A 24,286-nucleotide genomic window follows, 5' to 3' on the forward strand; every position below is an offset into this window, starting at 1 on the left:
CATCTTCTCTTCCTTTGTGTATCTTCTTACACCATCGGCCTTTAAATTGCAATCGCACATTAAATGCCTTACGGTTTCTCTTGACTTCCATCCCTGCTTTTGACTTCTTTATTGACTTCTTATTATTGACTTCTCCGTCATTGGCTTCTCCACATTCCGCGTCGTTTCTCGCAATTCTCTACCATATTCTACATCCTCTTACTATAAATCTTTTGTTCACCTTGCTCATGGCTTTCTCGCCTTCTCATCTTTTAACTACTAGCCGTAGTATATCGTTCCTTTTTCTTATTCTTTAAGTCCCCTATCTCCAACTTACGCTGACATTTCCACGGACTTTATTCAATCTATGACCCCAACTTTAAAAAGCAACTAGGAACCCCTTGATACTAATTCACTATTTTCTCAACTCTATTTTGCAATTACTGCTCAGTACTCATCTTGTCATCCGCTCGTACCTGTAGATTTTCATCTTCTATTCCACTTCGATCCGAGTCCTCTTATTACTGTAGTCACGTTGATCTCAGCCACACAGCGAACTCAATTGGTCATCAAGGGCTAGCCTCTCCTCTTTGGCTGACAAATTTAATCCAACCCAATTTGACATCTCGGCAAAATCGGCTACAGTGAAACCTTCGTGGTCTCCACGGATTCCATGGCATGCGAGTATGTCGCAAATATGATCGCCTTATTACAGAAATGTTTAGTCATAAATTGACATCTGTCAAACTTATATATCCTGTACGGTTGACAAACATCCTTACCTCCATTTTTAATTATTATACTAAAACAGTCCTTGTTTACCCAATGCAAAGTTCCTCCTATCACAGCGAGCTCAGGCCCCAGTTAGAAAAACAAATGTCTGCGGCTTGTATTGTTCATGTGCGCATACTACGCAATCATTTTGGTGCCATCCACCTCACAGCGTTCTCCAATGTTACATTTATTTCTTTCCATTCACATCGCCCAATTAGGAAACTGCCTCGTCGAGACTAGATAAGCCTTAGCTATGGAAACTGGGAAACCGGGGAACAAGCAATAGACCTAGTATTATACTGTGATTAAATTGTGTCAAAAGGTTGCATTTTTTTGAATATTGCAATTAAACTGGGGTGTAAATGTTACATTTTTCTAAGTTATTACTCTTTAGTAAACGGCTTCCATATGGGGATTCCGCCTTAACAAGCCTCTCACAAGAGCAAATTATATGTGGATACCGAAGATATCGTCGCAACAGCTGGATGTTGCAATTTCGATAATCAAATCCGGTTCAATGGAGAAATACATTTTGGAAACAAGGTTTGATTTGCTCATTTTTAACCTCCATCAGTCTATTTTGTTCCCAGAATCTCCTCTCTCAAATAATTGGGACATAGATCTGTCAATATAAGTTCCTAACAAGGCAACGCTCTCTTCTAGTCAAATTCTTTGACTAGTAAACGGTCTGTCTGTTTTTATCATCCCTCCATTAGATATAAGATATAAGCCACCTATGGTTCATTCTACTAATGAATGGACGTTATCATCTATTTCTTAAGAATCTGTTACCTCAGCAACCCTCACCTCAACTCTTTCATTTTGGGGGCTTCAAAAGTGGATCGTCTCGACAAATACAGATTGCAAAAAAAAATATTATGTCCCCATACTTTCAAAAAAATACTACATCGTTTTCACAGCCATTTCGTGTATTCAGGAGTGAAAAAATCGGCTGTACCTTTGTTGCATTTTTGAGGCCCGGTCTTCGATTGTATAACCCGAAATTGTGCTAGATACAATTAAGAGCTTATTCTGGACTCATTGAAATTGTAGAGAGTTATAATATAAATAGAGGATCCTTTGAGGATGCGATGGAAATATTTGTGTAGGTTTGGAAGTATTACCTTGTTTACTCAGTGGCATAGAATCAACTCATAGAAATATACAATGAAGTTGACTAGCTTGGTGGTTACTATCGCTCCATTGTTGGCATTGACCCAGGCGGTTAAAGTAAATCCACTCCCAGCTCCTAGACTGATCGACTGGCTCGATGAAAACCCAATTTCTGTGAATTTGGATAAGTTGAACTTGGAAATTGGCGCCGAAAACTCGATTATTTCAGAAGCCTTCTACAGAACCGTTTCAACATTGAGAAAGTTGAAATGGTATCCAGCCGCTACTGAAGCTCCTATCTCCAGCTTTGTTCCATTTCCTACTGCTGAAGCTGCTGTTGACGCCAAAAAGAAAAAAAGAGACAGCCAGCGTACCTTTGACTTGTCTGGCTTGAGCGTTGTGGAAGTCACAGTTAACGATTATGCCGCTGACCTTCAAATGGGAGTCAATGAGACATATACCTTGTCCGTTTCCCCCTCCAGTATTATAATTGAATCTGAAACCGTTTGGGGGGTTCTCCACGCTTTCACTACCTTGCAACAATTGATCATCTACGACAATAGCAAGTTCGTCATTGAGGGATCAGTAAACATATGGGACGCCCCTCTTTACCAACATCGTGGTGTGATGGTTGATACTGGTCGTAATTACTTGAGCATTGACTCCATCTTGGATCAAATCGACATGATGGCTCTTTCCAAGTTGAACTCTTTGCACATTCACCTAGACGATGCTCAGAGTTGGCCATTGTTATTGAACTCGTACCCAGAAATGATCATGGATGCCTACAGTGAACGTGAAATCTACACTATCCAAGACCTTCAACACATCATCAAGTATGCAAAGAACAGAGGTGTGAGAGTTATACCAGAAATCGACCTTCCAGGACATGCTCGCGCTGGTTGGAGACAGATCAACCCTGATTTGGTTGCTTGTGGTGACTCATGGTGGTCTAACGACGTCTGGGCTTCCCATACTGCTGTAGAGCCACCTCCAGGTCAGTTGGACATCATGAATGATGAAGTATACGAAGTCATTGCTGATGTTTATAATGAATTGAGTGAGATTTTCACTGATAATGTATTTCACGTTGGCGCCGATGAGATCCAAACTGGATGTTACAACATGTCGACCTTGATTCAAAACTGGTTCAAGGAAGATCCTTCAAGATCCTGGAATGACTTAAGTCAGTACTATGTTGACAAGGCATACCCAATCTTCATGAACAAGACTAACAGACGTTTGATGATGTGGGAAGATATACTCTTGACTCCAGAAGGTGCCCACACTTTGCCTACCGATGTTATTTTGCAATCTTGGAACAACGACTTGGTTAACATTCAAAACTTGACTTCTCGTGGATACGACGTCATTGTTTCGTCGTCTTCGCACTTCTACTTGGACTGTGGTTTTGGTGGATGGGTTTCCAACGATCCAAGATACATTGACGACTACTCGAACGATGTGTTCAACACCGGTTTAGGAGGTTCTTGGTGTGCTCCTTACAAGACCTGGCAAAGAATCTACGACTACGATTTTACTGCCAACTTGACAGATGCTCAGGCTGAACACGTTATTGGTGCCGAAGTGGCCTTGTGGTCCGAGCAAGTCGACTCTACTGTTTTAACCCAAAAGATCTGGCCAAGAGCTGCTGCATTGGCTGAATCCACTTGGTCTGGTAACCGTAACTCTGAAGGATACTTGAGAACCAACGAGTTGACTCAAAGAATCTTGAACTTCAGAGAATATTTGGTTGCTCTTGGTTTCGGTGCTTCACCTCTTGTGCCAAAGTACTGTTTGCTTAACCCTCATGCTTGTGATTTGTACCAAAATCAAACTGTTCTTGAGCAGTATGGTACACACAACGATAAGAACTCCACTATTGCTGTTCTTAACTGAGATACTTATAGCCTAAATTTCAATTTCTGTGGCATTCTGCGTTGGATAATGCCTTTTATATATTCACATTATTGATAGTACAAAATTGTTTAGCTTAAATGATTGCAAAATTCTTGTTTTTCTGTACATACAGTTCAGTAAGATTAAAGGAAGTATTTTGCGCAAAAATAAAATTCAAGCAAGAATGCAATCCTGAAGTTTTCTTCTCTGTTCATAGTTTTGCATGAAATGACCTCTCAATATGACCTGGATGTCGTCGCCGTTTTGACTTCAATAGCAGTCGATCTAAGAAGTAACAATTATGAATCTTTTGCCTCTCAGCTAACCTTGTTGGGCCAGTTCATCTCATCTACAAGTTCTGATGAACCATTGAGATCTGAGCTTAGTAATAGCCAAAAAGTATGGAATGAATTGGTCAAAATAATTAGTGAGAGGGACATAAAGTTTCCAACTGCTGAATACATAATTCCTCATGTACGATTGTATAGAGCAGTTCTTTTGTTGATTAGAAATCTCATTATATCAGCCGAGAACCAGCAAGCGATAGGCATAGAAATTGTCAATGATCTTGATTATTTCATAGATGTTTTTCCTCATGATAACGAATTTTACCTGAAGACTCTACTAGTGTATTTCCAAATACTTGCAAATATCTCACACGACACTTGGGAACATGGCTCGAACAACAAGGCAATGATAGTGCAAGTCAACCTGATATTGCATCGCTTAGAAGATGAAATTCTAGTCTTGGAGCTTCCCTTGGTTCATTTCCTTGTTCGCCTATTCCAAAGTAAGACCGAAGATGAAACACACCATAACTTAAATCTTTACAACTTGTTAAAAATAAACAAAAATTCAGTATGCGATTTCCTTGTGAAATCTTTCCATCAAATAGAGGACTTTGAATCGCTCTCGCTTGCTCAAGCACTTTTGGTAGATCTATTGTTTGAACTTATTACTCATGAAAGCTTTGGTCACTGGTTGAATATTCAACAGGACAGCGATAATTTCATTCCATGGTTGAAATTGAATCAACTATTGATAACTTCAAAACAGGATTGGAACAATTACCAAATCACTGCACTTTTATCATGGGACTATGAGTTCTTTGTGAGATATAGCGAAATGTCGACAAAAATAATTGAAGAAGAAAAGTGGGACAATAAGATCGAGATGATTTCCATTATTTCAATTGATATATTATCTGACTTGTGTAAGTACGAACAAGCCATCCAATTCTTACGCCACTACGATGTTATTACCCCTCTCATTAAATTCTTGCGAGTTGTTCACGAAAACATTAAGCCTATCACCATTAAAGATAGGGAACAAAATCTGGTACAACCAAAGCAAAAGAAATACCCACACATTAAGTCCTTGTTGATCGAAGTGATAGCTTATATATCACATGAATCCTTCGAGACTCAGGAGAAGGTAAGGGAGTTACATGGTTTGGAATTAATATTATCTAGTTGCATAATCGATGAGAATAACCCATTTGTGAAAGAACGTGCCATTGTATGTTTGAAGTTTTTGTTGGCAAACAATCTTGGTAATCAAAAGTTTGTGAGGGATCTCGAAGCCAAGAGTTCGGTTGATGACGAAGTACTTAAGGATGTAGGTCTCGAAGTCGAGATTGAAAACGGAAAAGTTAGTTTAAAGAAAAATCCTACTAAGTAGAATACATTATAGTATGTATAAAATATGTAAATATAGTTGGAGAATTAAAGGTAATTTAGATTTTTATAAACTAAAAGTTCAATTCCTTCTTGATGGCATCCTTGACCTTTTCTATGGATGCTTCATCAATCAAGTTAATTCTCTTGCGCTTGGTGCTCAAAGCCTTCAATTCAGCTGGCAATACATCCTTCTCGAAAGAATACCCTGCGATCGAGTCCAAAGCCTTGTTGACAACTTCAGAAAACTTGGCTGGATGGGCGGTAGACAAAGATATGTACTTGATGTTGTCCTTCTTGTCGTCCTTCTTGATGAATCTGTAGGAAGTCGTAACACCGACAGAACTGTGTGGATCCAACACGTAGCTTTCTGGGTGAGCAGAGTAAACTTCTTTTATGGTAGCAACAGTTTCAGCATCATCAACTCTTTCAGAATCGAAAATGGATCTGGCTCCAGCGAGAACTTCTGGGTCAGCCACAACAGAACCAGTCTCTTTCAATTGTTGCATCCAGGAGTTCAAAGTCTTACCAGCAACTTCGTCACTACCGTTGGCAACGGAGTCTCTGATCAAGTACCACAACAACCTTTCAAAGTTGGATGATATCAAGATATCCATAGCTGGCGAGAATGTGGCTTTGACAGCCGCAGAGGCGTCCTTTTCAGCTTTCTTTTCGTAACGACCAGTCTTCATGAATCTATCCAAAATGTCGTTTTCATTAGTGGCAATGATCAACTTGTCCACTGGCAAGCCCATCTTGTATGCATAGTAACCAGCCAATATATCGCCGAAGTTACCAGAAGGAACGACGAATCTGACCTTCGCAGATGTGTCATTTAACTTCTTCTGCAATTGGAAGTATGAGTAAAAGTAGTAGGTTTGTTGAGCCAAAATTCTTGCCCAGTTAATGGAGTTGACAGCTCCAACATGGTACTTATCATTGAACTCGCGGTCTCCAAAGATCAGCTTCACGATGTCCTGACAGTCATCGAAGGTACCGTTAACCGACAATGTGTGCACATTGGCATCCTCTACTGTGGTCATTTGCTCTTCTTGAATAGGAGAAATTCTGCCTGTTGGATAGAGAATGAACACAGACACATCCTTCTTACCTCTTAAGCCGTAGATAGCAGCAGAACCAGTATCACCAGAAGTAGCTCCAACGACAGTGATAACATCACGAGCTTCGCCTTCAACCTTCTTGGCATTTCTTCTGGTCAAGAAGTACTCAAAGAGGTTGCCGACAAACTGCAAGGCAACATCCTTGAAGGCATAGGTAGGACCATGGAACAATTCAAGCAAGTACAACTTGTCGTCGATCTTCTTTAATGGAGTGACTTCTTCCGATCTGAAAGTGGAGTAAGATTTGGAGATTAAGTCTCTTAAGTCTTGGTCAGGGATTTCAGCAGCGTTGATGTACAATCTCAATACATTGAAAGCCAATTCTTGGAAAGACAAATCCGCCCAGTCTTGCAAGAATGAAGCTGGAAGCTGGGGAACTTGTGAGGGAAGGAACAAACCTCCATCGTTGGCCAAACCGGTCATGACCACATCCTCAAAGGACAAAGCCTGGGGCTCCGCAGAACGCGATGATCTATACTTTTGGGACATTACTATTGTTGCTAATGATTGAAAATTAAGTATTGCTAGAATTATGAGATCTTTAAAAAGTTCTGCAAGTGAAAAATTCAGACTCATGAATCATCCGTAGTACGCATGGGCGCAAACTGAGCCCGCCAACGGAGCGACGATGCGTCATATTGTACACGTGATCTGGGTCATGTTATGCATGCATTTCCTATGGTATTGGGAAATGATACATACATGCAGTTCTGTATGCAGTTCTGTATTAGCCAATTTCCTTGGAAAAGAAACTATCAAACTTTTAAGTACATGATACCAAATATGATATAAGCAGGTTGGACATTTCAGTGGAGCTGTCCACCTTTTCTTTTGTATATCGATTTTCCTCGCTTTTCCTGGATTCCAAGTTTGTTTCGAATCCATATGTTTTGTTTCTACTACATTTTGCTGAACGAAGATTTCTAGATTATCCTGCGTATTATCATCTTTTGTTTATGTCACGTGATTTAATACCGCGCTCTCGGTCTCTGAGAAAAACCAGTCTAGTTTTCGATAAAGATTGAAGATGAGAGTAGTTAAAATTATAGAGAGCATACCTACAGCTATAGATGCAATGATACGACAATGGGTTTTCAGGGTACAAAATAGATACAACAGTAGTGTTGTCACTATCAATGGAGTGAAAAAGCTGTTGGTACCTCCTTCGGGTATCGTTTTTGCGGCACAGACTACTCCGTACAGCGACAAGTTCTATCAATCAATCATTACCGAAGGGTTCAAAGGATTAGACAAACTCATAATTCCTCGAGATTTTGTGGCTTGCAATCAGGATATTAATCCCTCTGATGCGGATCCTGATTCGGTAGTTCGGCAAGAAGAGTTGCGTGGAATTATTGATACCTTCAATTCGTCCATCAAAGTATCTATTGGGTATGGTTCTGGCGTATTACCTCAGGCTGGCTACGCAAATGAGGTCAATGCAAAACAAATAGAGGGGGCCACTGAAGGTTTCAGTAGCGATAAGAGTAGTAGTAATAAGAGAAGCAATCATGGTAACAATGATAGCACGACTAATAATAACATCGAGGCTCCTGTGCAGATTGATTTCATCAACATTGTGGAAGACAACCAGACATTCCATAAGCAAAATTTAGTCAAGAACCGCAGTCATTACTCTATCAAGAGCGCAGGGCTTATCAAATTTCTTCAAGGTAAAAATGGAATCTACTTCAATCCTTTCATTATTATAAACAACAGACTAGTCAAGTACGGCACAATGTCTATAAATGCAAGTTTACTAGATCTTTGCGAATGGACTTCGCTTTATTTGGCTGGTAGACTACAGAAGCCAGTTAATTTCGTCAAAGACGACGATATCCGTATTAAGTTCCTCAACCAGTATAATCTCAAAAATGCCATGACGGTGGCTATTCTCTTGATGGAATCAAACCAATTCAACGAGAGACAATTATACGAGCAAATTACACGACTCTCGTATTTAGGAGATTTCCGCATGTACATAGGGGGAGAGAATCCCAACAAAGTCCAGAACATTGTTGACAAACAACTAGTTCATTTCAAGAAGTTGTATGAGCCGATTTTACTGTACTTCATACATCGTAATTACTTGATCATAACCAACAACGATCTGCATATCCGCACGTTAAAGAAAAATCTAAATGTTAACAATAAGATCAATCTTATTAGTACCCTTCCACTTCAGTTTCGCACTCGGTTATACCAGATGTACCAAGACAAATCTCTCAAGGAAATCGCAAAGGATAAGCATTTAGCCGAGAATGTGGTGAAAATCGTAAGTAGAACCATTCAAATAAGTTCAGTTCGACAGGCCATTTTGGGCATTTTCAGCTCTGGACTTGTCAAGTCGATAAAATATGCAGTTGCAAAGCAAATAAAGTTTTGGCAAGGTGTGTTGAACAAGAAGTCGATCAAGTGAAGTATCCGGAACGAATTGGCCGACGCTCACGTGAGTTTCACATCTGCATCACCCACTACATAGCATACATAACAGGTAATATAGAAAAAGCACTCAAGGAGGAGCAATCCCCGGAGAAATAGAACAATGGCTGCGGATGTGTCCCTTGGAACAATCGTGATACACACTACTATGACGTTGTATAAGCAATTGTAGTTCACAGCCATCGCCAACATCCTGACCTCAAAAGATGCCCTGTTGCCTAAATGGAACACAACCTTTTTTAGAATGGTCAATGTTTTATTTTTCCGATATTGCGGCAAAGGGATCTGAAAAAAAAGAATTACGTAAAAAGAAATAGTCTAGAATGCGAGCGGAAATAGTCAGATAATGGAACGGAAAAGTGAAGTAGGTCCAAACGATGATTAAGCAATGACAAGCCCTAGCACGCTACCTTACATATTGTCGAAGTTCTACAGTGTTTCTGGTGGATGAATTTGGAATGCAACAGAATATATTGTAAGATAGCTAATTACCAATCAAAATAGGTGTTTAAAAAGAACTAAAGAACGGTGCATACTGCCGACGTGTATAAGAAAACCAATTGATTTTTTTGCCTAAACCATATCTATACTCTAAAAGTATAATGTAATAATAAATAAAAATAAATACAAGCACACAGAATGTGCTCCGTATTGTCGTTGTGCTAATGTAGTTCCGGTTACCCAGAAATGCTAATGAAACAAATGAATGCTATGTAATGTAATGTGGAATGTAATGATATGAGATTGATGCGTACTAGCAACTGGAAAAGCCCTTGTCCAACACATCTAACGTGCTGCTGTCACAACGGCTGTAGTTTGCACGGAAGTTCGAGATCGACTTCGGAGGTGGTGGTAATGTTGTGAATGGCTTCATCGCATAAGTGTATTCACGAGGGGGAGATGCAGTCGGCACTACTGTCGTCGACAAAGATGATGGCAATGGTGTTTGTGTGGTGACACGAGTAATGCTTGTATTCAGTGCGGTAGTAGTGGATGAAATAGGTTGGCTCAACGTTGATGCAGTCACATTTTGTGTGGGAGCTGGTGAAGTTGAAGCTGGTGGAGTGATAACTTGAGGCTGACCGTTTTCATTGCGATGTCTACGAGAACGAGGTACTTCAAACAATAAGTTGTCGTGGTAAACGTCTGTAGAGAGAACGATATCTTTGAGCTTGGCATCCTGCGAAGGGACAGCTACCTTGGAGTTTGAGTCATCAAACACTTCAAAGTTGTCTTCTTCCGAGGAAGATGAGGAAGAGTAGTTGAGCTTGATCAACTTTCTCTTCTTTCTAAGGACTGTGGGAGTTTCCTCGCCGTCGTTTTCGAAGTATGCAATCAAGTGTAGGCGTTGGTTTTGTTTGGTGATGAGTGAAAATGACTGTTTAATTAAGCCTGAAGGGTCAACTCTCTTGTCGAACTTGTTCAACTGTTTGTACATGAGGAAATGAGTATTGTACACTTTGGAGGCCGACCAGAGCTTTCCGTCGGTCCACCTCTTCATACCGCATGTGGTTTCATTCCACACGAATATGGTGTTGGGCTTTATGTACTTGTTTCTTTCGATAGTTGTGAGTCTTCTGTTGATGGTGGGGAGCTTCTCCAAGCGAGTAGCTTCGAGCAATATGAGAGCATCCTGGAGAGTTCTGATTCTTCCTCTGTATGTGACAACGTTGGAGCCGTTGATGTTGAAGGAAGTCGTCGAGTTGGAATCCTCGAATTCATCATCCGAAGACAACATCTGAGGGTTGAACTCGGAGATGATAAACATGGTTTGTGTGATCAGTCGTGAGGTCGATTTGAAGGCTGAGGTTTGCGGAAAAATCGGTAGGTGAGCTAATGGTCAAGAGAATGCACTCGGGTTAGGAGCACCAAAATCTATGAGATGAAACTTTTATGTGTAGAAAGATTCTTGGAAAAGTGTCGATTTGCTATGAAACTTATAATTTGGCAAAGTCAGGCTATATATATGGTTATCGAAAAAGTGGAAGAAATGGGTGCCATGATAAAGATTTATATTTATAATTGTAAGGAGATGTACAGTACTAATAATTAACGCGGGAAGAATTATTCTAAAATTAATAATGCAGCCAGACAGGAAAAAAATGATACCAATAGGACAACTTAAAAATAAAAAGAATAATAATAATCATTAGACAATAATGTGATGTTATTCGCACTGAGCATCTAGAAAGCCCATTACTTATTAATCCACATGACGTAGTGCGATGGGCTTTGAATTTTGACAAACTTGTCTTACGTAATGGCGTGTTTGCTGTCTGCAATCACTGTGATCGAGCTCGGATACAGCTAAGTGGCGACCGGGTGGCAACGACTCGGAGAAGGCGCTGCTGGCTGTGAATGATGATGTTGGCAATGATCGATCGTGGAATTAAGAATAAAACGCACAAATAGGAATGTTTGTTTGCCAGACCTTCACAGGACAATTGTCAACATAAAGAGTGCGGACCCCCTGGATCGGATGATGCAACCTTGGAATTTGGAATTACCATTATCACTTTGTGGGCCATCTGAAACGTCGAATCACTAAAGAAATAGCGCAAGGCGAAACATAATTGCCCGAAACAGCACTGGAGTTAAGAACCATCTCAACTTTATTGCTGTTTCGCACCAGATCCACTTAGCTGATTAAAGCGATGTTTATAACCTAAAATGATTACCCGTCAAACTAGACTTTTTAGTTTGGGTGGCCCCATTTCTAGCCGTTATTGTTTGCTGTCTTTAGTTCTGATAGATGTGGTATCGTTAGTTCCTCGCAGTGTCAGCTGGTGTTCTATGGGCATCGAAAGATTCGACTTTGCAACGGTCGGCGTAGATTCCGGCTACACTAATGCGGAACGGATCTTCTCCCCGGAAGGTCAGGAATGGGCATTAGAGTTTGTCATTAACCTTGCGTCCGGCGTTTACGGGAGGAGAGGTCGGAAAAAGTTCTCCGATTGAGACTGTAGTTATGAGCATATGTATGTGTGCACGTGATCTCTACAGACTTAAGTCCAACAGAAAATGACCTTAGCCCAGGCAAGGCTGTGTCCAGGACACGGAATGTCGTTGAATGAGTCAGACTCTTCGAAGAACCACTTCCTTTTCCTTTTTCCTTGTTTTGTGTCACGTGATCTATGCATTTCTAATATTCGTTATCTGGGTTCAATTCCAAATGTATTCGCTAGTCACATGACCGTTCTTGTGAATGTTTCGTTGCCTGTCCCAGTGTGTAGTGAGGCGATTCTTGCCGAGGTTCAAAACTCGGGGCCTGTCCGGCACCGAGAGGAACTCCTCTTCTTGTATGGTTCTACCTGCTCGGCTCGATGTCACCGCTACCCAACCATCTCGTTTGGCCCAATCTTATGCAAGGAGGAGAAATACTGTTGGAGCACTTTTCCATTGGCAGGCAAAGGAGGGGAGGTACAACAATTAGATGAATCATACAGGAACCCAAAAGAGGGGAAACCCAAGATTACACTGTTCAAAAACGTTGTACAGTGTATATCCGCTTTGGGATATCCCCTCCATTGATAGCATATGCTTTGTAATACTGGCTATATATCCGGTTTGGGATTTATGAGTAGTTGATCTAGTTTGACTCAACTGTCACCTGCATATTTTGCTACTGTGTTGGTACAAGCACCAAAGTTGAACTAACTGCTTGCAATCAGATTGCAACCAGATGGCACAATACAAATTCTATCAAGCCAGGCTAACGATTATATTACGTCAGATAGTAGAATCGTAGCACGATTCAGTTCTACAAGTTTGGCACCTATTACATATGCTGTATGTATAGATTATATATAAATATTAATTTGCAAAACTATATAGTATAGGGTGGTGACCTTTCAATTTAGAATTTCTGGTCCCAGGAATCTAATTTCATGGTACCATTCTCCTGGAAGTTCAAGTGCATCTTGAAGGCATCCTTCAAAATGTGTGGCTCGTGCAAAGATTTCTTCTTTTCAGCGTAGAAGGTGGATCTGTCCAAGTATTCAGTCAATTGGGCTCTGTAGTCTGGGTGAGAAGTCTTGTCGATGATTTCTCTAGCTCTTTCCTTTGGAGATAACCCTCTCAAGTCAGCCAAACCTTGTTCAGTGACAATGATGTCCAAGTCGTGTTCGGTTTGGTCAACGTGTGAAGCAAATGGAACAATACAAGAAACACCAGTTGGGTCAGTCTTGGATGGTCTGGCTGAAGGAGTGTGCATTATAGACAACTTCGCATTTCTAAGGAAGTCAGCAGAACCACCTAAACCGTTTAACATTCTCGAACCCATTACGTTAGTGGAGTTGGCATGAGCATAGATATCAACCTCGACAGGAGTATTCATGGCTATGACACCTAATCTTCTGATGATTTCTGGGGAGTTGGAAACGACTTGAGATCTCAAACACAATTTCTTGGTGAATTCATCCCAGTTCTCATAGAATCTCTCGAAACCTTCTTCGGTTAATCTAATGGAGGTTGCAGTGGCAAAGTCAAGAGAGCCGGAGGAGAAGAAGTCCAAGAAGGAATCTTGCAATACTTCGGTCCACACAGTCAAGTTCTTGAAATTAGATTCTGCCAAACCTTCAACAACAGCATTTGCAATATTACCAATACCAGATTGCAATGGGTGCAAATTCTCAGGAAGACGGCCATACTTGACTTCTTGTTCCAAGAATTCGATTAAGTGGTTAGCAATGGCTTTGGAACCTTCGTCTGAGGGAGTGTTTGGTGGAACTTGATCATATTGATGGGATTCAACAATGGCCACAACCTTTGATGGGTCGACTGGAATTGCAGTTCTGCCGATCCTGTAGTCAGCAGATGTGTGTGGGTATGGTTGTCTGAATGGTGGGTTGACAGGCAAGTCAATGTCGTGAATACCTTCGAAGGAAGGTGTCTTGGTGTTTACTTCAATGATGATTTTATCAGATACGGAAAGCATTTCTGGAGAAGCACCGACGGCAGGACCTGGAACGATGGAACCATCCTCGGTGATGGCAGTGGCCTCGATTATAGTAAAGTCCAACAAGTCGTTATCTTTCTTGTCTCTAGTGTAATAACCGTAGGTCAAATCTTGTGGGAACATAGACAAGTGTTTGTCAAAGAATTGAGTTCTACCATCGTTGATGGCAGCGGCAATTGGCTTACCTACCTGATGTGGCGTTCTTCTCAATATCATGTCGTTCAGGGCCCATCTGGATTCTTCTGGACCGGCAGAGGCACCAACGAACAAGTTGAAGCCCAATTTGCCTTGCAAGTTGTTCTTTTCGACATGATCCACCAATGCAGCTGGGACAACCTTTGGGGCACCAACACCTGTAAAACCAGACCAGCCCAAATATTGGCCGTGCTTGAACAATTCAACACATTGCTGGGGTGTTCTCAACTTGTTTAAGTATGGAGCGTATCTAACTCTTTGCTTTAATATGGCAGACATTGTGGATGTGGAGTAAAAATATGACTTGTAGTAGTCGACGGTTCTAGACTTAAATATGCGATGAGATCAGTAGCACAACGAAGGGCAGACGCGACACACTGGACCAAACGGTTCTATGAAAGGGAATATGTAAGATAAACGGGACACCGAAGCTCGGAATAGATTCGCTAACCTGACCAAGAAACGCTAACAATTTTACAATTGTACGAGATGTGGAATTTTATCCATATTTATAGAGTAAAATCAATTACTAGCTGGTGGACCAATTTTGAGTCCTGCATCGTTGCTATACGACAACAACCGTCCGTGGTTTCTTTTACGTATCTACCAACAAAACCCTGTCTGCAGGTGCCAATAATTATTTTTTGGGTGTTTCTTTTGGTGCGCATGGAATGATAAGTTGGGCTGGAATGGTAAATACTCCTACGGACAAATATAGCTTGTGGCTGGAGGCGTCTGATATCCCCTCTTTTGTATACTCCAATGGCTGTGAAAAATGTCACAGAAAATGATTGGTTATGAAAATTGGAGAAAGTCCCCTCCTGCTCTCCAAAAAAATTCCATTCTCGTCTCCTCGTCTCTTTTCTTCAATTGGTTACATCAGTAAATATTGTTGCCATCGTGGCTATAATTTTCTCGCACTAGGTGTACTGCTCCAAGGTCGGTCGGTTTTCACCAATGTCCGGATTCTCTGATTTAGTGGTGTTATGTGCAGGTGTTGATAGAAAGCCCTCGGAAACCTTGCAGCCGGTTGCACTGTGTGCCGGCTACGATACTTCTGAATCGGAATACTCCTAATCAGCCAATTATAATGGCGAAATGGCTCGCCGGTGCTAGGTCATGCTTGGTACTCGGCTAGTTCACCATGTAGCTCTCGGGCCGCTTATTTGTTGCTGCCCGCGGGAAATTATACATTTATTCCACTTTTCTAAGCTATCCAGTGATGAAAATTATTGAATCTTACGTCAAAACTGTGTATTGATCAGGTGGGGTAAATCTGAGGGGAGCTGATTTATTCTGTGCGGCTTGCTTGCCCCTCTAGTGCCCCACCCCCAGTCTTTCAGTTATTCTTTGCAAATATCAAATTTAACGGTTCAAAAACAACAGATTCTTTGAGATAGTCGGTTCATTCATTTGGGAATATCTATACTGTATCTTCTTGCTTGGATTTTTTCATATCCCATATTTTGAACGCCCTCGAAAGTACTGCCCCGGAGCATTTGCTCATTTTTTTTTTGAACCTTGCTAAGAAGTCCGAGGAAAAAGAAATAAAATGGGCCAGTCCAATATACTCCCGACCAAAATATTGTCCCACTTGCTGTCACAATAGCGTAATATTATTAGCCGTAGTTTGAAAATCATTCTCACTTTCGGCTAGTTACCTTAATAGATCTTTAGACGATGTGGTGGGCGACAGAAATCTCTTAATGTAGTGGCAATCATGGCTCGATTGCGGTAACTACTGGTACTAGAGACATGAAACTCGAAATTTCACAACAGACAGTGAATACTGTAACAATGTGCTTTGAAATTACAATTGCCTCTTTTCACTTCCCCAAAGTGCAATAATGTTGCATATTTGTACAACCTCCGATTGGATGAGGCAAAGTGTAATGCAGTACCCCATACCATGCATGGGGATGCTCATGTGCCAGACTCCGAAACCTAAAGCTTATTGCCCTATTTTCCAAGATTCGGATTCTCCGACATAGTCGGTTTAACCTGTTCTCACTTTAGTATCATGTTCGATTTTCAAGCAATCTTAAAGATATCTCAATTCTGGAGCCCCTGACTCAGGTTCGGGCTAGCTTTGATAAGCATGATGTTCGCTCTCTATATGGAGTCATCTATTTTTGATCCTGGTAGCCGGTTATTGGAAGTGTAGTGCTTGGCCAATGTGAAATTAGTGGCCATATCGGCTCGTTCATGAGGTGATCACGGGTCTAATGTTTAGTAAAAAAATACCGACCTAGTAAACAGCGGAATTCAGCTATCACAATACTTTCAAACCTTGAACTCCGAAAAAAAATTTTGTTCCCAATGGCGTGAGCTTACATCTCCGGAATTCAGCATGCGTAGCCGGAGTTTTCAACTTGATCGCGAATCCGGGCAATTGAAACTTCCTGCTATTCCGGACATTCGCCTCTTTCCACAATTCAGACCCCAGATTCCAGATTCCAGACCCCAGATTCCAAATGCCAGACCCCAGATTACTACTCCACAAGGAGATTCTTCGGTCGGAAAACAGCAGCGCTTTTGATGTTGAGTTTGTTTCTATGAAGAGTGAATTCTACTAGAACTAGTTTTTGACTTGCCCAATTTATAGTACTTTCGGCAGCATATTCATTATTATCGTCATTTCTATGTACACATATATGCTAGTTGGTCATTCTTGCAGCCTTAAATCTACTGACCTTGATGGGGTTTCCGTCTTCATCCAAAGGTTCCATAGCTAATTCTTCGTCTGTTTTTCGGAAGCCCTTATCATTATTCTGAAAAATTATCCTCTGCCTCAACTTATGATAATTGGTTACTACTTCTTGATTTAGCATCTCGTTTTCCATTTCATCGAAATCCTCAATTTCACCAGTAGCATTAAAATCATTTTCCACAATCTCGTCTAGCAAAATAGGACCCTCGTCTGCTTCTTCGTCTTCGGGTACCAGTTCAGGTACAATTTCATCGAGCTGAGGATCAAATGACGTATCGTAATCTTTCAAACTCTTCAAGATCTCTGATTTTCTGTTGGTTTCTTCTTGGTTTGAAAGCGATTCTTTGCTTGACATTGAATCTATCATTCTATTAAGAACTTCAAAGTCGTCGAGTTTATCTACAACAGGGCCCACGGTCCTAATATCGTCATCGTATATACCAAGAACATATGCCTTGGCCATTGTGTCCATATCATCCTGTAGGGAAAGATAATCCAATGTTGTTTCTTTGATGCTTGAGTGACTTCTCACTTCTTCGTCGATGACTTCGTCCTCTTCTATACTAATGTTGGCTTCGTCAAGATCACTTCTTTGGATAGACCTATCCTCTTCGAATAGATCATTTTTTGCTGCTGAACTTTTCAATTTAGTTCTATTTGCTCTAAACTTTGAAACTTTCCGTTCGACTTTTTCTTTATCACTAGCAGTAGAAGCAGTAGTCGTTGGTTGTCTTTCGACAACTTCACGATGAACACCATCAGTTTCGTCCTTGACTAGGGGAGAGATCTTCTTCTCCTCTACTTCAACTATTGATTTCTCGATCATTTCCCTTCTATTCCAAGTTTCTCCACTTGCTGCATTAGGCAATGCTTCATTCACAATCAATTTTCTAGGTAAACTCTGAAGAATACCCTTTTTGAATTTTGAAACCCCCTTAGAATCGAGTTGATTCTGTTCAATAGTATTTTCTTGTATTGTCTGCGGTATGCTATCCACAATGTTTTTCTCAACAACGTTATTCTCCACGATGTTATTCTCAACCATGTTATCCTCAACGATGTTATTCTCAATGATGTAATTCTCCACGATATTATTTTCCGCTTTGGAGTTGTCCTGTTGGTTATCTTCAACAAAGCTATCTGAAATTGATGGAAAGTCTTCAACATATTCGATTTCATCATGGGTGGAATTTGCTCTGTTTGTTGCAATCAAGTTTTGCCTATACAATGAGACCCTGTGTCGGTGCGGAACATTCCTTAATGATTCACTAATATTCTCGACCTCTTTAATTTGCAAATTCTCAGCAAATCTGACTGTTTTCTTAGATTTATTGTTCTTTTCTGTCCTTGCTGTCTCTATTGGGGGATTCCCATTTACGTCCTCTGTTCCAGTTTCACGCAACTTCATAACCTGATCCCAAAGCATGTTACTCGCAGTCACATTCTGGTTTGGAGTCAAAATTGCGGATCTGTCACCGTATAATAGCTCGTCTGCAAGATCATCATCATCATCATCATCATCATCGTCATCTATTTCTTCTCCATCGGAAAAGTCAAAGTCCCACTCTTCATCATCTGCATACTTTACCACCGAAGCTTCTGAGTCGTCAAAGTCATCAGCAAGTAATTCAAGCTCTAATATATCGTTTCTATCTATTGCAACACTTTTTTCATTAACCGGTGTGCTTGTAGAAACCACAACATCCAAGTTATTCTCCTTGACAATGCTGGCAATTACTTCTTGTCTTTCCTTACTCTTGACCTCATCAAGTGATTCTTCAGAGATATCTGCGCCTGTTGAATCTTGCACATTGCTTCTTTCCTTGTCCTGATCGACCTTGCCTTTGGTATCATATAATTTTGCATACTCTTCCAAGCACATTTGTTTCAATTTGAATTTATCGTCAGGGCTTATCTTGAGCTCATCAATTTTATTAAGCAAATCATCTCGATTTACAATGGCATCATTGATACTTTTCAGGGGTCTTTGAACAATCTCCATATCCTCAAATAGTTCTTGTAATTGGTCTTGATCTTCTTTAATTGGATCGGAATCGTTAGAAAATGTTCCATTCTCTTCAATCAAACTCTCTTGAATGTACTCAAATTCCTTCTTCTGCGGGAATTTTAATATACTAGCAGGAGACTCTATCGTGTCAGCTTTCTCGAGGGGATGTTCCAATGGTTTGTCATTAATTGTAGCACTGATTACATGTCCTTCTTCGTCCAATTCTTCCTTAATATCCATAAAAAGTAAGCCTTCTTCATTAACTTTTTCCTCCTTGCTATTGCTTTCGAGCTTTGCAAGTTCGTTAAATTTGCTTAATTTGAATATTGTGTCCTCTGCTTCTTTTGCTTTGGCATCTAACTCAGAAACTGCCTTTTCCAACGTGACAACTCGACTGCTCATGAACACCAACGCCTGTTGAGGGGTTCTTTCAACAAAATACCCTTCTCCTAAGTATACTGTGACTGATTCAAGCTGCTTTTCATTCTCTTCTAATTGTATATGTAATGCTTTGTAATTCTTTAGTTGGTCTGCGAGAGCATCACGTCTAGCTGAGATACTGGTGATAGTGTTCTTAAGAGTAGATAATAGCAACTCAGCTTGATCTGGACTCCCATCCAACTCTATTTCACTCAATAGAGACGACATCTCCACCGAATTAAGTAAGTGAGTTGTAACCTAAAGGTTATTGCAATACTTCAAAAAAAATGTTCCCTAGATCTTCTCAATTTCATGTACACTACCGAAAGTCTACGAGTTAAACTATAATAGAAATACAAATCATTTCACAAAAATGGAATTCCACATGAGTTGCAAATTTATAATATTCTTTATATTTTTGTTCGGGAGAGATATACAATTTTTATAATACATATTTAACAGTTGCAGTATATTCATTTAGAGAGACATGTTCATCTAGAAAGAGGACCACTTGCTCCTCTATTCTTCTCCCATTCATGAACGGCAAGTTCCCATTCTTCATCCTCTGTCATAGAAGGCTGTGTAGCATCACCTTCATTATCACTTTGTTCAAGTCTTTCTTCTGACTTTCTTTCTTCTTGGTCATATTGATCTTTATATTCAATCCAACGTTCATGGATATCTACCGCCGCATATCCTGAAGCCCCACCTTGCCTCGTAGCTTCGCTCCAGATAGAGTCTCCTCCAATCTCACTTCCAAAGCTGTAGCCATTTGCTTTATCTATTACGCTGAGTAAATTTATCATACTTTGCTTATTCTCCACGGACAAAACTTCAAATGACACAAGGTTGAAATCTTCTACCAACTCTCCAATCATTTTAGTTAATCTAACATAGTTTCTACCTAGAACTGAATTAGACTCTTTCTCCAAGTAAGGAGTTAGTTGTTCCAAATCTTGAGCTTCAGCATAGTAGTCGAGTCTAAACGGCAATTCCCCGTAATTTTTCAACATGTCTATCTTTGATATCACATTCACTTGAGGAAAATCTAGTTGCAACATAGATCTTAAAGTTAGTAGTAAAATTGAAATGTATTGTGAAGGACTGGTAAGGTATAAGGAATCAACAAGCAACACCACACATAACCGAAGCCTTTTTGTATTTGTTAACCTCTTAAATATCTTATAGATCGAATTGTGATGGGTGAATAATTCTACTTGTCCTGGACTATCAAAAATTAAGTAGTTCTGATCTTCAACCAACTCAGTTATCATGTCGATAAAGTGGTCTATTCCTGTTTCATCCAAACTTTCTAATGCGTACATAAGACCTCCATTTGGGCCTAATTTTAATTCCTCCATGACTTCTTCCAAAGTTATAAAGTCACGTATATCCAATGCACAATCTGGATATGGTAAGCGGTCATTAGCGGGATCAAGATTGATTATACACAGTTTTCTCCCTATTGCAGACATGAATTGGTGCATTCCATAGCAATATGTAGACTTTCCTGATCCTGGAGGTCCAATAACTACTTGCCCGAACATAATCTTTTGCGAAGTTGAAATTAGAGCTAGCTTTTGAAGAGCCAGTGTACCACTTTGTAATGCTGTGCTCAGTTCATCTTGGTGCACCCACTATAGAAACTTAATTTTTGTGTTTGTCGCACGACTCGCTTTCCAAGTCAACGCCTTTGGAGGCAAAATCATTGAAACAAGTTTGTACGGTCTCTATAGAACAAAAGTACAAGAAGAACCAGTCGCCATTGTACTGTCCTGGATACATAGCTACTCATCGATAGTCTAATAGTCGTTCATATTCCTGGAAAATTTACCTTACTACTTAGTCTTCAGGCTTTCTTTCCATTTCAATACTATATAGAATCACCATCATGTCAGCACCAACAGCAAGTGAATTAACATTCTTGAGTAAAACCGTTTCTGTTTCACCATTGGTGTTATTATCAGTTGTCGATCACTTTAACAGAGTTGCCAAAGACTCGAAGAAAAGAGTAGTTGGCGTTATTTTAGGCGACAACTCCACTGATTTGATCAAAGTCACAAATTCATACGCCATTCCCTTTGAAGAGGACGAGAAAAACCCCAGTGTTTGGTTCTTGGACCAGAATTTTATAGACTCCATGGGCGATATGTTCAAAAAGATTAATGCAAAGGAAAAATTAATCGGTTGGTATCACTCTGGTCCCAAGCTAAGACCATCAGACTTGAAAATTAATGATGTGTTCAAGAAATATACTTCAAATCCATTACTACTTATCGTGGATGTACAGCCAAGAGAAGTAGGTATTCCTACTGATGCTTACTTCGCAGTAGATGATATTAAGAACGATGGTTCCGCTGCTGAAAAGACATTTGTTCATGTTCCATCGCTTATTGAAGCAGAAGAGGCTGAAGAAATTGGTGTTGAACACTTATTGAGAGACATCAGAGATCAAGCGGCAGGAAACTTGTCCTTGAGAGTTACACAGACATATCAATCCTTGTTGGGATTGCACCAAAAGCTTAAAGAAATTGCCAATTACTTGGACAAAGTCTACCAAAAAAAGCTCCCTATAAATCATACCATTTTGGGAAAATTGCAGAACGTGTTCAACTTACTACCAAACCTATCTAATTCCAACTTGGTTGGAGGCGAAGGCGTTGTAGATTCACAAACACCAAGCCAATCAAGTAATCCTTTGTCGGCAGCATTTACGATTAAGACGAATGACGAGTTAATGATCGTCTATATAAGTACACTTGTCAGAGCAATCATTGCTTTCCATGATTTGATTGAGAATAAGCTTGAAAACAAGAAGCTTAACGAAAAGAAATCGTCCTCTGAACTTGAAACTGGCGTTATTTCTCTCTTAAGTAATGAAGAAAAGGGTGAAAGTACACAAGAATAGTACACATAATATCTTTATCTTTCATAAGTAATACATATACTCAATTAGCATTTCATTGCTGTAGATCACCACATAATCAATTAGCGGGATTTGCTTTTTAGAGCCCTTGTCAGCCCCATGCCATGGTCGTGTGGAAGTGCTAAGATTAGTTGAGAAGTGAGCTACACAAAAAAAATAGGACGAGTGAAAGAGAGTGCTAACTGAACGTCTCTGCGGTATGGAATTCTGATCTTCTCAGGTCAAACTTTGGAAGATACATGTTCAGATTACACTAATAGATTTGGGATAGAATGTCCACTCGAATAATAGTGTTGCCTAGATTGAATAAGGTCAACAATTTTAATTTCTTCTTCAAGAATACTAAGAAGAAGTTACACGTAAATCAGAACTTCATAGCCAATCCATTTTTGGCCCTTTATGGTCGGAATTCCACAGTTTCAATAAGAGGCAGAGGTCTAAATCCCTCAGTATCAGCCAATGAGACTTCTGAATCAAATAAAGAAACTTCAAAAAATTCGATACTCGAAGATGTTGCTACAAAAGTATTGAATTGCCAGGAACCAGAAGCTAAGCTGTCCCAGAAAACCAATTCCAGTCATATTCCATTCAAGGTTGTTCCTAGGGAGCCTTCAAAGTCTTCTGAAGCCAAATTTGCGACCCTTAGCACTATCCCAAATACATCAACGGACCTCCGTAGCAGAATCAATCCTTATATTAAACTCACGAAGCCCAATTTGACTGTCCTTGTTACTCTAAGTTCAATATGTTCTTATGCGATTTCACCCTATTCAGTATCTTTAGGAGAGTTGGCATTTTTGACCATAGGGACAGCTTTGTGTTCCGGTGCTGCGAATGCTATTAATATGGGTAGAGAACCTGAGTTTGATAAGAAGATGCCCAGAACAGTTGGGAGACCAGTCGTCCGTGGATTGGTTTCTCCAACGCAAGCCTATACTTTTGCTGCTGCAACAGGTACTATTGGATGCTCAATGCTTTGGATAGGAGTTAATCCCACTGTTGCAATTCTTGGATTCACAAATTTGGTATTATATGCTTGGATTTATACATCACTTAAGCGAAGGTCTATTATCAACACTTGGGTTGGTGCTATTGTCGGTGCCATTCCTCCCTTGATGGGTTGGGCGGCCTCATCGCCTCTTTCACATCCTGGTGCTTGGTGTCTTGCTGGTTTGTTGTATGCTTGGCAATTTCCACATTTCAATGCATTATCTCATAACATTGCTGAGCAATATAAGCAAGCTGGGTATGTCATGACTGCTGCCGAAAACCCTAAATTGAATGCCCGAGTTGCTTTGCGCTACTCATTTTTGATGTTTCCATTGTGTTTCGGATTGACTTATTATGGTGTTACTGACTGGGTATTTCCTATTGATTCGGCTATTGCAAATGGTTGGTTAGCATACCTAGCCTTCCAATTCTGGAGACAACAGCAAAAAAACTACTCGGGTTCAAACCCAACAGCTGAAGGTTTGGCATTGGCAGGCACTCATGCAAAGAAATTGTTCTGGTGTTCGGTTTGGCATTTACCTGCTGTATTGATACTAGCCATGATTCATAAAAAAGGACAGTGGGACAGGTGGTTTAGATACTTGGGTCTAAATAGTGATGATGCCGTGTTGAGCTCATGAATTTACTTGTACATATTCTAATACATTCAAATAACTTAAATTGTAAATGTAAGCTAGTTTAGAGGAAAGAGAATAAGATCTGTCCTAATTGTCCTCTCAAGGAGTTAAACGTATTACAATTATTTTCGGATAATTGCCCAAGCTTCCCTCAAATGAACATCAGATTTTCAAGAAATGATTCCTTAATTTTATGTCTATCTTTTCTATTGGAGTCCTGTAATGAATAAATGCATTATCTAAATAGAGACCCTGTGAGCTTCTCGTTTTATTGAAGTGTACTTCTTGTAGTGCCGATAAATATGATCAATTGTAAATGTACCCTTTTCACCGTTGATTAGTTGCTCCAGTATTTACGGCACTTCTAATAAAAATATGAAAATGCGATTTCACGTTTTTTTCTGAGAATTGTTGCAAAAATCTTGCAATATGCTGACA

At 40.1% G+C, this 24,286-nt stretch overlaps 10 protein-coding genes across 10 annotated transcripts; 5 read left to right on the forward strand and 5 right to left on the reverse strand. All coding sequences in view use genetic code 12, as the record gives it.

The window, feature by feature from the left end:
- Window positions 1-1,920: 1,920 nt before the first annotated feature.
- Window positions 1,921-3,765, forward strand: HEX1 (Mannosyl-glycoprotein endo-beta-N-acetylglucosamidase; the record flags this gene model as incomplete). Its single annotated transcript, XM_001384747.1, has 1 exon — window positions 1,921-3,765. One exon carries the CDS (start codon window positions 1,921-1,923, stop codon window positions 3,763-3,765), a length of 1,845 nt encoding a protein of 614 aa, XP_001384784.2.
- A 1,446-nt stretch (window positions 3,766-5,211) lies between these two features.
- Window positions 5,212-5,445, forward strand: PICST_46113 (predicted protein; the record flags this gene model as incomplete). The annotated part of the gene is made up of 1 exon (XM_001384748.1): window positions 5,212-5,445. A coding segment is annotated over one exon (234 nt), but the record flags the coding sequence as incomplete, so codon positions are not given.
- Window positions 5,446-5,515: 70 nt separating this feature from the next.
- THR4 (threonine synthase) lies at window positions 5,516-7,051 on the reverse strand (the record flags this gene model as incomplete). Its single annotated transcript, XM_001385087.1, has 1 exon — window positions 5,516-7,051. One exon carries the CDS (start codon window positions 7,049-7,051, stop codon window positions 5,516-5,518), a length of 1,536 nt encoding a protein of 511 aa, XP_001385124.2.
- Window positions 7,052-7,754: 703 nt separating this feature from the next.
- Window positions 7,755-8,981, forward strand: PICST_59994 (predicted protein; the record flags this gene model as incomplete). Its single annotated transcript, XM_001384749.1, has 2 exons — window positions 7,755-7,997; window positions 8,064-8,981. Coding segments are annotated over 2 exons (1,161 nt in total), but the record flags the coding sequence as incomplete, so codon positions are not given.
- Window positions 8,982-9,459: 478 nt separating this feature from the next.
- On the reverse strand, window positions 9,460-10,943 carry PTH2 (Gluconate transport-inducing protein). The gene has a single exon (XM_001385088.1). The coding sequence runs from the start codon at window positions 10,770-10,772 to the stop codon at window positions 9,759-9,761; it is 1,014 nt and encodes a 337-aa protein (XP_001385125.2). The 5' UTR covers window positions 10,773-10,943; the 3' UTR covers window positions 9,460-9,758.
- Window positions 10,944-12,778: 1,835 nt separating this feature from the next.
- On the reverse strand, window positions 12,779-14,599 carry ACH1 (Acetyl-CoA hydrolase (Acetyl-CoA deacylase) (Acetyl-CoA acylase)). Its single transcript, XM_001385089.1, has one exon. It carries the CDS (start codon window positions 14,433-14,435, stop codon window positions 12,861-12,863), a length of 1,575 nt encoding a protein of 524 aa, XP_001385126.2. The 5' UTR covers window positions 14,436-14,599; the 3' UTR covers window positions 12,779-12,860.
- A 2,214-nt stretch (window positions 14,600-16,813) lies between these two features.
- Window positions 16,814-19,522, reverse strand: PICST_32075 (predicted protein; the record flags this gene model as incomplete). The annotated part of the gene is made up of 1 exon (XM_001385090.1): window positions 16,814-19,522. One exon carries the CDS (start codon window positions 19,520-19,522, stop codon window positions 16,814-16,816), a length of 2,709 nt encoding a protein of 902 aa, XP_001385127.2.
- A 263-nt stretch (window positions 19,523-19,785) lies between these two features.
- Window positions 19,786-20,841, reverse strand: PICST_46516 (predicted protein; the record flags this gene model as incomplete). The annotated part of the gene is made up of 1 exon (XM_001385091.1): window positions 19,786-20,841. The coding sequence occupies one exon, from the start codon at window positions 20,839-20,841 to the stop codon at window positions 19,786-19,788; it is 1,056 nt and encodes a 351-aa protein (XP_001385128.2).
- Window positions 20,842-21,185: 344 nt separating this feature from the next.
- On the forward strand, window positions 21,186-22,202 carry PICST_46961 (predicted protein; the record flags this gene model as incomplete). The annotated part of the gene is made up of 1 exon (XM_001384750.1): window positions 21,186-22,202. The coding sequence occupies one exon, from the start codon at window positions 21,186-21,188 to the stop codon at window positions 22,200-22,202; it is 1,017 nt and encodes a 338-aa protein (XP_001384787.1).
- Window positions 22,203-22,492: 290 nt separating this feature from the next.
- Window positions 22,493-23,851, forward strand: COX10 (Heme A farnesyltransferase; the record flags this gene model as incomplete). The annotated part of the gene is made up of 1 exon (XM_001384751.1): window positions 22,493-23,851. The coding sequence occupies one exon, from the start codon at window positions 22,493-22,495 to the stop codon at window positions 23,849-23,851; it is 1,359 nt and encodes a 452-aa protein (XP_001384788.2).
- Between the last annotated feature and the right edge of the window lie 435 nt (window positions 23,852-24,286).

Source organism: Scheffersomyces stipitis, chromosome 5, assembly GCF_000209165.1.
Source record: "Scheffersomyces stipitis CBS 6054 chromosome 5, complete sequence".
In the NCBI taxonomy this organism is placed as follows: Eukaryota; Fungi; Ascomycota; class Pichiomycetes; order Serinales; family Debaryomycetaceae; genus Scheffersomyces; species Scheffersomyces stipitis.